The 15,053-nt window shown below is 38.4% G+C and overlaps 1 protein-coding gene across 6 annotated transcripts in view; it reads right to left on the minus strand.

Moving 5' to 3' along the window:
* Window positions 10,106–15,053, minus strand: part of CLHC1 (clathrin heavy chain linker domain containing 1) — a 35,676-nt gene continuing 30,728 nt past the window's right edge. For 3 of the 6 annotated variants that reach the window (XM_005686611.3, XM_013967655.1, XM_018055256.1), the window contains exons 11-12: window positions 11,777–11,956; window positions 10,135–10,429 (exon numbers count right to left, since the gene is read on the minus strand). In XM_005686611.3, coding sequence (XP_005686668.1) covers window positions 10,233–10,429; window positions 11,777–11,956 — 377 coding nt within the window. In that variant the 3' untranslated portion in view covers window positions 10,135–10,232. Of the gene's footprint in view, window positions 10,430–11,776; window positions 11,957–15,053 lie in introns of all 6 variants that reach the window. The other 3 variants (XM_013967657.2, XM_018055257.1, XM_018055258.1) reach the window with 3 other exon arrangements.

The following is a 15,053-nucleotide window of genomic DNA, read 5'->3' on the forward strand; positions in this document are numbered from 1 at the left end:
CAGAGGTAGAAAACGTAAGCTTGTTTAGTGACAACTCATGATTCATCTTCAATCTCTTCAAGGTGAACAAGCCCATTTCCACTATTTTTTTTCTTTTTGCAGTTATACTTTTCATCCTGTCACCATGTCTGTGGCTTTCCCTAACAGCGATAAAGAAATCTCTCTCAAATCTCGGTCAATTCAACGGTTTTGTCCATTTCTCTTCTATTAGACTTAGCTTTATCATCCTGCATGGCAAACAGCAAAATAATAAGGCAACACCAACAAGCCAACAAGGGCACTGTCCTTGGTTTCTACTCTTCAAAGTCAGCATTCCCCCAGCCTGAAGATATAACAGGGCTTCTAACTGAAGAGGTGGGAGGCAAAAAGGATAAACTTGAGGCTGCACAATTCCCAAGAACAGAGAAGCTACTGTGCCCCCCCCGATAACTGAAGTAGGGTCGTATTCTGCAGAACTTGCCAGAGGCAGGCAGCTCAGGTTCTGGGGTTGTGTGCTTCTGCCTATGAGAGAAATCGAGGCACATCAGTTCTTTCTCTCTTGTCAAGAATCCTTGAAATATTTATATTTCTGAGTTATGAACTGAAAGTGAGATAAGCCCTGTTCTATTTGCTTGTTTTCCTGCACTTATCTCAGGATGTTTCCTGGATCTGTGTGGTAAAATAACGATTTAAGTAGGGGAGAGAAATAAAGGAAGTACATTCAATTATTTGGCTTTGGCCCACAGAATAATTATTATGTTTTACTGTGGATTGGTAGGGTTTTTACACTAATTAGGAAAATTTACACCAATGGTTTTAATGACGTGGCAAGGCCCGGAGACATTTCTGCTTGACCCCGCTAGTTGTGGTGCAGGGGGTCGGGGAGCAGGGCGCGCTACCGCCATCTAGTGGATAAAGGCCAGAATGCCGCTAAACACCCTACATGGCAAGGACAGCCTCACACAACAAAGAATTGTCTGTCTAAAATGCTTTGGTTTGGTTTGTTTGGGCTGTGCTGGGTTTTCATTGCTGCACAGGCTTTTCTCTAGTTGTGGCGAGTGCGAGGTTACTGTCTAGTTGTGGTGCACTGGCTTCTCACCGTGGTGGCTTCTCTTGTTGCGGAGCACAGAGGTTAGTTTGTGTGCCAAGCAGTTGTGGTGCTAAGGCTTAGTTGCTCCATGGTATGTGGGATCTTCCCAGACCAGGGATTGAACCCAAGTCTAATGCATTGGCAGGTGGATTCTTTACCATGGAGCCACAGGGAAGCACTTCCCCAAAATGTTACAGTGCTGTGACTGAGAAAGTCTGACTTACAAATAATTTCATGTCCATGTACTCACGTCTTCAGGAAGCTTCAAGCATTGCTGATTTTCCTACTCTTCATACTCAGCGGGCCTGGGAAAATTACAAGCTGCTTGACCAACAATGCACTGTCTTATTTTTGATGGAGACAGAGCTGAGGAACAAAGATAAGTGAAACCCAAATGTGAAGTGAAAGCAAGCTGACCTTGGCTCATGGGTTCCCTTCAAAAGCAATTATATACTTTATGTGTAGGAATCTGTGAGCAGAAGGGCTGGAGCTAGTGGTGAAGAACCTGCCTGCCAATGCAGGAAGTGTAAGAAATGCGGGTTTGATCCCTGGATCAGGAAGATCCCCTGGAGGAAGGCATGGCCACTTCAGTAATCTCGCCTGGAGAATCCCATGAACAGAGGAGCCTCATGGGCTACAGTCCAAAGGGTCGCAAAGAGTCGGACACAATTGAGTGACTGAGTAAAGCACAGCACAGCACACATGAGCAGAAGGGTTGATAAGAAAATAACAAGGAATTCTTATAATTACTTCCTAGATCAGCGTTTTGTTTACAGGCACAAAGACATACCTCTTGTTTTCAATTCTGTCATAATCTCATCCCCAAACTCTGAATCAAGGATTGAATATGGTGTAAGCAGAATAACCAGATACTCTCTTCAGTTGGTTTTGAAACCACTTCAGTGATTTTAAGAAAACAGACTTTCTACAATCTGGCAGTAAATTGACCAGCCTGGGATATTTTTGCATATACATTTCTTACTTTTCTGAAGAAAAGACTGGTGTGCCAGAATTTTTCAAAGCTAAAATTATGGTATAAGCAACAACTCTGCAGGCAGCCTGTGCTTCAACATGCAAAAGCAGAAACAGGAAAGTCAGCCAGGCTAGGAGGGCCTGGTCCAGCATATGACAGTGTGGGATCACTGCATGACGGGCAGGATCCCACTACAATACCGCCTTTGAAATGCCTTGAAAAGCAATCTTATGTCTAGAAAATAAAGTCCTCAACTCCAGGCCCGAACTCACCCCACTCATCCCACTCTCATCCCTACTTCAACTGAAAAGCTCAAAAAGAGAAAAAGTGCTAGGATTTAAAACATTTTAATGTAGAATAATTTTTTTTTAAAGGGCCATCTCCTTAAGAATACAAATCCCCTGAGAACAGTCCTCAAGGAGGCTTCTGGGAAGCTGGCTGGCCAGGGAGCACGAGGAATCTGTCTCTCCACCTAGACGACAATTGCAGAACCTATCTGACATAACTATTCTGGGACTCTGGAGTCTACTGAAGGCTTGCAACTTCCAGGGGAAGGCTTGGGCAGTAAAGTGCAATTGATTTCAGTCAATTTTAGCTCTTAGTACAGTAGCAGCTCAGAGAAGGCAATGGCAACCCACTCCAGTACTGTTGCCTGGAAAATCCCATGGACAGAGGAGTCTGGTAGGCTACAGTCCATGAGGTCGCTAGGAGTTAGACACAACTGAGCGACTTCACTTTCACTTTTCACTTTCATGCATTGGAGAAGGAAATGGCAACCCACTCCAGTGTTCTTGCCTGGAGAATCCCAGGGACAGCAGAGCCTGGTGGGCTGCCGTCTATGGGGTCGCACAGAGTCGGACACAACTGAAGCGACTTAGCAGCAGCAGCAGCACAGTAGCAGCTACCCATTCCACACCCCTAGCCCCATGGCAGGCAGCTGTGCACTTGTTCCTGGAGCACCTGCAGATAGCTTGCAGAAGCCAGGTTGGGCAAGAAGAACCCTGTCTTCCAAATACAGGGTGCTCTGAACTCTGATTGCCACTCACTAATTGAGCTCAATAAAGAGGCCTTTGACTATTATTGTTTCACCTCCCTCCATTGTTGCAAGTCCCTCCCTGTTCCAGCTGAATGAAGAGACTTCCAGGGGATTTAAAGGCCCCAAACTCACTCTTTTCCTCCTTCCATTTTTTTCGTTTTCCTTTTTTGAAGGACAGTTACAAAAGAGTAGGACATTCAAAAGCAACTCCATATATAGTGGAAGTTAGAAAGTCATTTCATTGTGCACACTTAGAGGAAAGATGGGCTCAGAAAAGATGTGAGAAGACTCTAAGTTTACACCTCAAACAGATCTCTGGCACAGAGATGGCCTACAACAATTAAAACAGAAAACCCTGGGGACCAGAGAGAAGCTGATTTTCAGAGTCACCAAATTATTAGATCAAATATCCAGTTTCCAAAAAAAGGCCCCACAAGGTATATAAAAGAAATAGAAAAGTATTGCCCATTCAAAGAAAGAAAAAAATCAAGAGAAACTACCCCTGAAAAATAACTGATATCAGGTCTACTAGACAAAAACTTAAAAACAACTGCCTTAAATGTGCAAAAAAAAAAAAACCTACAGGGAGAGGTGAAGACAGACAAGAAAATGATGGCTGAGCAAAATGAAAATGCCAATAAAGAGATAGAAAACCTAAAAATACACCAAAAAGAAATTCTGGAGCTGAAAAGTACAATAATTGAAATTAAAAATTCACTAGAGGGATTCAAAGGCAGCTGCAGACAGAACAATGGAAATACCGAGTCTGAGAAAAAGAAAGGAAAAAAAAACTGAAGAAGGAAAAAACAGAGCCTAAGGGACCTATGGGACACCATTAAGGGGATCAAAATATGCATTGTGGAAATCCCAAAGAGAGAGAGAAAAGAGCAGAGAGAATATCTGATGAAATAATGGGTTGAAAACTCCCCAAATTTGATGAAAGACATGAAATAAACATCCAAAAATTTCAAAGACCTCCAAACAAGATGAACTCAAAGAGACACACACTGAGACTAATCAAACTTTCAAAAGACAAAAACAAAGAATCTTGAAAACAGCAAGAAAGAAGTGATTCACAAATACAAGGGAACTTCAATTTGATTATAAGAAGATTTCTCATCAGAAACAAGCCTGGGAGCTCAGAAGCAGTGCTGTTCAAAATGCTAAAAAAAAACAAAAACAAAAACAAAACTGTCAAGCAAGAATTCTAGATCCAGAAAAACTGTCCTTCAAGAGTGAGGAAGACATTAAGACACAGTGAGGGAGAAATTAAGACATTCTCAGATAAATGACAGTGGATGGAATTTGTTACTAGCACAGTGTCTGGCACACAGAGAACACTTTAAAAATATTTCTCTTCAAACATGGTAGGCAGAGATGCCTTGTATAAAAATGAAAATACCATGGGAGATGAATAGGTAAAGCACAGAAGAATTTTAGGGCAGTGAAACTATTGTGTCTGATACTATAATGGTAGATACATGTCATTATAAACTCATCCAAACCCACAGTATGTACAACACCAAGAGTGAACCCTAACGTAAACTATGGACTTTGGGTGATAATGATATAGAACTGAAGGCTCATCAATTGTAACAAATGTACCACTCTGTATGAGGGGGTGTTGATAACAAGAGAGGCTGTTCATATGTAGGGAAAGGGGATATATGGGAAATCTCGGTATGTTTTGCTCAATATTGCTTTGAACCTACAACTGCAAAAAAAAACCAAACAAACAAATCTACTTTTAAAAGTCATGTGTTTAGAATAATATGGATTTTGGCTATTTCTAACCCAATGGAAATTTTCTATTATAGCTATTTCATTACAGCTGTGAGAACAATGTCATAAATCAAACATTAATGCAGTGCTGACCCAAAAAACTATAGCTACTAATATGACCTAATACCTATTAATATGCAACCTAAAAAACAAAGCAGGCATCCAATAGAAATGCACACGTGTTCATGTACAAGACATGTACAAAAATATTTATGAAAGTACTATATGTATGTCCCATACTGAAAACAATGTAAAGGCCCATGTAGGTAGAATTGTGGTATACTCACACAATGGAATAAGAAAGAGCTATGAGAATAAACAAATTTACCTGACATGGATGAATACCATAAAAATAAATACTTTTTGACACTTACCTAAAGTCAATAACAGGCAAAACTCATTTGAGGTATAAGAAGTCAGGCATGGCTGTCTCTGGGAGGTGGACAGTAGTGACTGAAAGGGGGCTTCTAGGATTCCAGGGGTGTTGTTTCTTCATCTGGGAGTTGGTTACACAAATGTGTCGCTGCTGCTGCTACTGCTGCTGCTAAGTCGCTTCAGTCGTGACCGACTCTGTGCGACCCCATGGATGGCAGCCCACCAGGCTCTGCCGTCCCTGGGATTCTCCAGGCAAGAACACTGGAGTGGGTTGCCATTTCCTTCTCCAATGCATGAAATGGAAAAGTAAAAGTGAAGTCACTCAGTCATGTCCAACTCTTAGCGACCCCATGGACTGCGGCCCACCAGGCTCCTCCGTCCATGGGATTTTCCCGGCAAGAATACTGGAGTGGGGTGCCATTGCCTTCTCCACTTTATGAAAAATTATTGTGCTCTACAGTCATCACTGTGCAATTTTTAGAATGTATTATTGTGTATATATATATTTAGTTATCAATCAAATTTACCAATAAAATAAAGCAAGAGTAAAGCTAATTCACAAAATTGGCATTAAATATGAAAGATTCCAGGTCCAGCCTGAAATTTATTCATTGAACTACTTATTGAAATTTACTTTGTACCCAATACTGTGTTTGATTTGGTGATATAATGGTAACTGTTATGGGTTGAACCGTATGTGTCCTCCCAAAATTATTATGTTGCAGCCCTAATCCCAGTACCTTAAGATGTGACCTTACTTGAAGATAAGGTCTTTACAGAGTTAAAATGAGGTCATTAGGGTGGGCCCAAATCTCATATGACTGGTGTACATATAAGGAAATTTGGACACAGACAGAGGGAAGATGACATTAGAAATATAGAGAAGGTGGTCACCTATAAGCCAGAGAGAGGCAAAGTCCTTGCTGCTGCTGCTGCTGCTAAGTCGCTTCAGTTGTGTCCAACTCTGTGCGACCCCACAGACGGCAGCCCACCAGGCTCTGCTGTCCCTGGGATTCTCCAGGCAAGAACACTGGAGTGGGTTGCCATTTCCTTCTCCAATGCATGAAAGTGAAAAGTGAAAGTGAAGTCGCTAAATCGTGTCCGACTCTTAGCGACCCCATGGACTGCGGCCCACCAGGCTCCTCCGTCCATGGGATTTTCCAGGCAAGAGTGCTGGAGTGGGGTGCCATTGCCTTCTCCGAATCATTCCCTTACAATCCTCTAAAGGAACCAACCCTGCCAACACCTTATCCCAGACTTCTGGCCTCCAGTACTGTGAGCAATAAATCTGTGTGGTTAAGCCATTCAGTTTGTGGTACTTTGTTTCAGCAACTCTAGAAAACTAACACAGTATCCTTCCCCCATTTTCCACACCCTCAAAATGCGCTGTCCTTGCCATCAATAAAAAGCACTATCCCTGACTGTAACCATGATAATGGCAATAAAGAACAGCCTAGAAAAAAGAAACATGGCATAATTCAGGAAGTCATAAAAGGCTTCCCTGAGGAATTTTTAACCAAGGTAAGATCTGAATTAAAAGAAATTCTTAACTGGGTAAAAAAGAAAGGGACGAACCTTCCAGGTAGAAGCAGCAGCATATTTTCAAGCCCCTTACAAGAACAGGCTTCCCCGGTGGCTCAGACAGTAAAAGAATCTGCACACAATGCAGAAGACCTGGGTTCTATCCCTGGGTCGAGAAGAGCACCTGGAGAACAGAAGGGCAACCCACTCCAGCATTCTTGCCTGGAGAATCCCATGGGCAGAGGATCCTGGAGGGCTTCCCAGGTGGCGCAGTAAAGCACCCACCTGCCAATGCAGGAGACCTAAGAGACCCGGGTTCAATTTCTGGGTCAGGAAGATCCCCTGGAGAAAGAAATCGCAACCCACTCCAGTATTCTTACCTGGAGAATCCCATAGACAGAGGAGCCTGGTGGGCTACAGCCCATGGGGTCGCAAAGAGTCAGACACGACTGAAAGCAATTTAAGAACTAGCACTAGCAGTATCACCTATGAAGCATCCTTGCCAATATCAGTTCAGTTCAGTTAGCTGAACCTAAATCTAGTTAAGCCTTTACAGCTAACTTCCATTTATAGGAAATATAGGGAAAAAAATCAAGTTAAATAATACCAAAAGGAAGTAATCAGACAAATCTAGAACGTGGAACATTGCGGATAACAAACAAGCCAGTCTAATCAGTCAATGGCAAGAGAGCAAAAAAGAGAGGGAGGAAGAATATATGCAGAGACACAACAATAGAACGCATGAACCTTGTTTAGATCCTAATTGGAACAGCTCAACTGTAAAAAGTCATGTTTAAGCATCTGGTGAAATCTGAATATAGACTGGATATTAGATAATACCAAGGAATTATTGTTATTTTTACAATATGCTGTCTCTTCCCATTGTAGCTGTAATCTTGACAACAGAGACCATACATAAAATAGGTATTCAGAATGTGTTATTGATAGTGATGTTGACTCTTGATACTTACAATTAAGGCAGAAGGTCAAAAGCACTGGAAAATCATTATTCCTTTATGGAATTAATGAAGTTTTGAGTTGTAAATGACAAAAGGAATTATCTAGTCAAAATAAATTCGAGAGGAAAATGACACAATGCTAGATAGATCATGGTAGAGCTGGTCTATGACACGGGCTCCTATGCCATGACGTTCCTGTTATACCTCTTTCAGTGCAGCTTATAGGGAGGTTCTCGCAGCTTCCAGTCCTGTACAGTTCACAGCTCAACTCTTTGTCCTTCCCCTACTTGACATTATATTTTTGTTCTTCCTCCTAGCTCCATCTCCAGGTGTTTTAATTTAGATTCATTTGACAAATTTCACTTTCCTTGGGAAAACTGCCAAAAGTAATGCTAACAAAGAAGAATAATGAGTGGAGGAAAAACATTTTGGTTGAAACCAAAGGAAAATTAACAGTAATAACAACAGCTGCTGTTTCAAGCTTTTTTCCAGATTTATGTACCTAATCCATCCTACTGGCTTTCATGTATACATTTTTTCCCAAGTCTGTCAATGAATAACACAGTACCTTTCTATCAATCATATAGACCTCAAAGGAAAAAAGGTGTGAAGCCATAGTACATAGAGAATCAATGCTGTTGAAATACCCTCTCTCCTCCCCTTCCTTTTTCCATCCTTCATCTTTTATTTTCAAAAATCATAGCTAATATGAAGGACAGAAATAAAAATATTATTAGATTTATTCTTTCAGCACTTCTGTTGGTTTTTAAATTGTGCATATGTATTACTTTTAAAAATATTACATTTTAGAAAACTGAATTATAATTCTCCAGTACTGTGCTTACCAATATACGGAAAATTGAGAACTCAGTCAATACTCTTCTGGATTTATAAGGTAAGCCCAACAACCTTCATATTTGTGTAAACAGATAGCTTAATATAGGCAGTAAGGTGTGTTATATGAAATACTCCAAAGAGGGATAATTATACAAGTATAAATGGACAGATATATGGGATTTAGTAAGTCTAAACCAGAGGAATATGTGTTTCTGGGACCTATTACATCAAAATAAGGGTTATCTTCTACTAAGTTCTTTTACTACATAATATACTACACATACATGTCACTAAACCTTTAGGGGAGGTAAATAGTCCATATTTTACACAGAGGAAGAGAAAGAATTTGAATTTGATAATGACGCTATCTGATTTCAAGTCTCCCATTCCCTTTTCCAGGAGGTCTTCCCAACCCAGAGATCTCCTGCATTACAGGCTAATTTATTTTTACCATCTGAGCCACTGGGGAAGCCCATAAAATAAAATGTATACACTCAATAATTTGGGAGGGAAATACTTATGCTCTTTTATTTTCTCTAACAGCAGCTCATGTTTACCATGTTCCATGATCAAGGCTGACATTCAGTTATCATGCTCTGGTATGGCATAAGGGCTGAAAGCTATTCTGATTAGTTAGGTATTCGTTCTGTTTTGATTGATGCCTATGCCATGCTGATCATTAAATATTTTGAATATAGACACGCGTCCAAGACACAGAACTCTGAGTTTTCAATCAAACACTTAGAGACTTGAAATTATCCAAAACTGCTTTGAATGCCATTTTCCATGCCTATAGGTATCCCAGGTCTATCTATTTGAAAAATTTGACTATTCTTTCTCTAAATAAGAACATGCTAAAACTCTCATTTTATAGTAGAAGCTTAACATTGCCATTTATAAACACCAGAGCTTGGAGCACATCTTTGAGTCAGTAGTACAAAATTACTATATTTGAGGGTTTCACCAGTGAAAACCTTGAATTGACATCCTGCCTTTAAAGTCAGGCTTGTAGCATTTAATATTTGGGAAGTCACCTAACAGACAGGATACTACTACACCTTCCTCAGTTCTTGCTGTTAAATTAGATCACCAGAATGAAGTATATTTAAATATTAACTTATGCCCTTAGTAATACCTAAACTGAGATTTATACAGACTTATGCTCTTAGATTTTTATCCAGTCAATATATGAGAGGGATAAATTAGGAGTTTGACACTAGCATATATACACTATTATATATAAAATAAATAATCAATAAGAACCTACTATGTAGCATAGGGAATTATACTCAATATTATATAATAACCTATATGGGAAAAGAATCTGAAAAAGAATAGATACATGTATATGTGAATCACCTTGCTGTATACCTCAAACTAACACAATGATGTAAATCAACTATACATCAATAGAAAATAAAAACTAAATTAAAACCTTTTTAAAAGAAAAAACAAACAGGAAATTTCTCTAAAAGATTCAATATACAAAATGACCATATTAAAAAAAAAGAAAGCAAAGGTATAAATATTTCAAGGACAAATCTAAACATCATCATAATAAAAGAAGCATGATTTATTTCTGAGACCTTCACACTCCAGATTTATTATACCAAAATCAGTTTGCCCAACCAATACACATAATATGTTATACAGGCTCCCTCAACTGGTTAAGATGTAGAACTACCAAAAAACATGCTGCATTAAGTTGACTGTATCATCCTCTTCAGAAATTTCTGTAACCCCAGCTTGAGATCGAAGAACAGACATGATGTCATTAGATAATTGGTCAAAGCCATTCTGTAAACATATATTTGCTACTTCTTGCCACTTTTCTAGGGAGCAAAATGGATCAGTTATCATAAGATGTTCAACTGCATCTGAGGAAATAAAATCCAATATTATAGTATAGCATTCATCTGATAATTCATACTTAACAATTCTTCAAAAATAGAGATCATTTCAACACCATTTCTGTTAGATCCAATTCCTTCAAGTGTCATATGGAGTTCCCAGTTGAGCTCATAGTGAGTACTCAAGTGTTAGTTCTTTCTCCTCCTTTTTCATTAACCTTTCTGTGCCTCAGTTCACTCCTCCACCATTTCTCACATTCCCTATTCTTCCACTCATCTCCTTCTTGGTAAGGTCAGCAGATGCTGAAGGTTGAGATGTAGGGAACTCAGAAAGTGAAGACTGTGGGACCAGCCTCATTCACAGTCTCTAAGGTACCACTAGGAACTAGCTAATAAATCTGATGGTCAACTTTTTATGATCCTTCACTTTCATAAATGCCCTAATAGTGCTAACCTAAGGATTTAAAAAATCTCTGGCAAAACCTCTATCCAGCCACTAGACAGAGACCTTTTAATGATGAGGCTTCTGTAACAAATGTTTTTCTAAAGGAAATAAAAGAAGGATTTAGTTTATTAAGGAAAACTAATGATATTATTTATTTAAAAAAAAGAAATTATTTTCATAATTACTTTTAAAAATCAATTACAGTCACCCTCTCTGGGACTATTTATGGAACTCATTCATCTATTACCTTCATTAGTTATGATACTTAATGAATTGAGGATCTTTATTCAGGATATTGTAATCACTGTTATTTTATTCCTACCATGATTACTATTTTTCTATCAAAATATTTTAGTTGATGTCTGTAATGATAATTTCTAAATTATCTTCCCAAATATGTTTTCATGTAATTTACTCTTCATTCTTTGGCCTCATGTAATAATTTAAAATCAAGGTATCTGCTCAAATTTCTATATTTAATTAGAGAAAGGAAAGAAAAAAAATTGAGATCTAATTATTCTTGATTGCACTGCAGAGTGAGGTTCAAAGTAAATGATATATGTAAATAATATTTACATATATATTTAGTTTGGGAATAAGAACCAAAGTTTGTCTAAATAACATTTAAAGTATATATAAAAATTATTAAATATATGCATGTTAATATATATAAAGTTTTAGAGTAGTCATAGCAGTTATAATTATTATGATGTTCTCCTCAAGCTTCATAAAGAATCTCTCTTCATTCTAATCCTCTCAACAAATATACACTATTGCCAACAGAGTATTTTGACATGGTAATCTTTATAAATTCCTAACATGCCAAGAAGGAGCTCTGAGGAAGATAGAGTTAACGCAAACATAATAATCTTGACCCTTTCCTTAAATAACTCACTATTTCTTCTACAACAAAATTTTACCTCACTTACCTTTCCCACCTTTACTTATTCCTTGAAGTAGCTTAATCCCAACTTTTTTCATGTCTACAGAGAACAGGTGAAGTACAGCAAGACCAAAAGATAAATATGGTGGTTTCCCATTCCACTCTTTAGTGAGACACTGAATCAATTCAGTGTTGGGACATAACTTTATTAACTGCATCAGGTCATCTAAAAGCAAAAATTAAAAACTGTATCTCAACATCCTAATATGATGCTGCTGCTGCTGCTGCTGCTAAGTCGCTTCAGTCATGTCCAACTCTGTGTGACCCCATAGATGGCAGCCCCCCAGGCTCGCCCGTCCCTGGGATACTCCAGGCAAGAACACTGGAGTGGGATGCCATTTCCTTCTCCAATGCATGAAGGTGAAAAGTGAAAGTGAAGTCACTCACTCATGTCCAACTCTTAGTGACCCCATGGACTGCAGCCCACCAGGCTCCTCTGCCCATGAGATTTTCCAGGCAAGAGTACTCGAGTGGGGTGCCATTGCCTTCTCCACCTAATATGATGAGGGACTAGCTAATGTTTATCTTTGTCAATAAACTCTTCATTTTCCAATCCTTCCAAAGCTCTCAATGAATTCAACATTACCATCTCCAATCCAAAAATAAAACAATCCTACTCAGTATAGAAAAAAACAAAGGAAAAATACCTAAACAAAGAGTACAAGCAAAAATTTATCCAAAAATTGTCATGAAAAGAAATGTGGTATTAAAAAAGACCAGGTTGACAATCAAGAAAACTGAATTTTAATCGTAGCTTGATCAGTCACTTAATCTTTTGGATATCAGTTTTATTCTAGAAATCATTGGTGGGAAGGGGGTAGAGGAGCAGGATAAAAAGAATTTTTCCTTCTAAAACAGATGCACTATGAGTCAGATTTTTCTTTTGGAACAAAAGACTTTTTTTAGAACTACTGCGTTTGTTTTCTTTGATTTGTAAATGTAAATGGAAAGCTGACAGTCTAAATCTGAGAGAGACCATTTTCTTCTCAAACCAGAAAGTATTAACAAACTGAGTATGTCCCCTTATGGCAGAAAGTGAAAAAGAACTAAAGAGACTCTAGACGAAGGTGAAAGAGGAGAGTGGAAAAAGCTGGCTTAAAACTCAACATTCAAAACACTAAGATCATGGCATCCGGTTCCATCACTTTTTGGCAAATAGATGGGAAACAATGGAAACAGTGACAGACTAGTTTCTGGGGCTCCAAAATTACTGCAGATGGTGACTGCAGCCATGAAATTAAAACACGCTTGCTCCTTGGAAGAAAAGTTAACGACAAACCTAGAAAGCATATTAAAAAGCAGAGACACTACTTTGCTGACAAAGGTCCACATAGTCACAGCTATAGTTTTTCCAGTAGTCATGTATGGATGTGAGAGTTGGACCATAAAGAAGGGTTAGGGTTAGGCAAAGAATTGATGCTTTTGAATTGCGGTATTGGAGAAGACTCTTAAGAGTTCCTTGGACTGCAAGAAGATCAAACCAGTCAATCCTAAATCAGTTCTGAATGTTCATTGGAAGGACTGATGCTGAAGGCAAAGCTCCAATACTTTGGCCACCTGATGCAAAGAGCTGACTCATTAGACCCTGATGATGGAGAAGACTGAAGGCAGGAGAAGGGGACGACAGAGGATGAGATGGTTGGATAGCATCACCAATTGAATGGACATGAGTTTGAGCAAGCTCTAGGAGCTGGTGAAGTACAGGGAAGCCTGGCGTGCTGCAGCCCATGAGATCGCAAAGAGTCAGATATGACTGAGTGACTGAACAACAGCAACAAATGTCCCCTAAGGCCAAGGATGATACTTTGGAAAGCTGTGGCTGTTTGTCACTAAAATGTAAAATAAGCAAAGTAATCTTTTAAACATTGTTTCTATTTTCTAAGCTTAAGTTTCCTCAGGTTATTATTATGACGCTGTGCTAAATAAATTCTGAGGATAAGTATCAAGGTTCTATTTATAAAGAAGTATTATTATTTCTTAAATTAGTACAATATACAGTCGTTCCTTGGTGCCCATGGGGTATTGGCTGCAGGACCCCTTGCAGATACCAAAATCTGAGGATACTCAAGTCTCATATAAAAAGTCTCTTATACAAAATGGCATAGTATTTGCATATAACCTACACACATCCTTCCATATACTTTAAATCATCTCTGGGTTAACTAACACAATGTAAATACTACGTAAATATCTGTAAATACAACGTAAATGTTATGTAAATAATTGCTGGTGCACAGCAAACACAAGTTCTGCTTTGTGGAACTTTCTAGAATTTTTTCCCCTCAAATATTTTCAATCTAACGTTCTTTGAATCCACAGATGTGGAACCCATGAATATGGAGAGCTGATTGTGAATTTAATTATTTTCTAGTGCAATGTGTTACTAGAAGAACAGGATAATATGATAGTGAGTCGATTGTATTTCTATGTACTCATGTGAGGCAAATTTTGTAAGCAAAAAAAGAAGCTTCACATTTCATTCAATAAAAATTCCAAGAGTACTTAAAACTTACATTCCATGTCTAAACCTTGACTAAAATAATTCTAAGGAAAAACAATAAAACAGAAACTGAATCTGTATAATTTAACTATTAAAATAATTATTCATTCAATAAATATTATGTCGTAACTGTTCTTGCTAGATTCTGATCTGTTGCTGTGTGTATAAAGGCGAATTACTTACCTCTCTGTGCCTTAGCCTCTCTGTGAACACATAGTTATTTTTCATCTATAAAATAGGGGTAATAACAAAACCTAGTTCATAGAGTTAACATAGGGCTTAAGTGAGACAGGGATGTAAAAAGGTAGACTAAGCTATTATTATACTAACTGTATCAGGCATGCTGTTACATAGTATGTGAAAAAAACTAATAGTTTTAAAAACCAGATTCTAAGTAAAAGTTAATTTTTTCTTCAAAAATGATTAGATTCAACAACCATAAAAGACTATTTACCTGGAAAAAATGTGACCTAAAAGTGCTATATTTTGTTCCATTTTGTGATTTCTTAGAACTGGAGTATATAGCTTGCAAAATCAGGATTGATACAGGCCTGGGGTACGGGGATTTGTCAGGACTGCCTGTACATTAAGGCTAATGCTGAACTAGACTACAGTAAGAGATCAGCTCATTCAACTCGGGTCACTCTAAGGTCCTCAATTCTCTCAGATCACTGTTCAGCTGCAACCTAGGTGTTTTAAACTTTTAAAATCAACATTATTCCACTAATTCTAATGCTTATAGTTCAGAAATTATATGTTTTTT

This window comes from Capra hircus, chromosome 11 (genome assembly GCF_001704415.2).
Source record: "Capra hircus breed San Clemente chromosome 11, ASM170441v1, whole genome shotgun sequence".
In the NCBI taxonomy this organism is placed as follows: Eukaryota; Metazoa; Chordata; class Mammalia; order Artiodactyla; family Bovidae; genus Capra; species Capra hircus.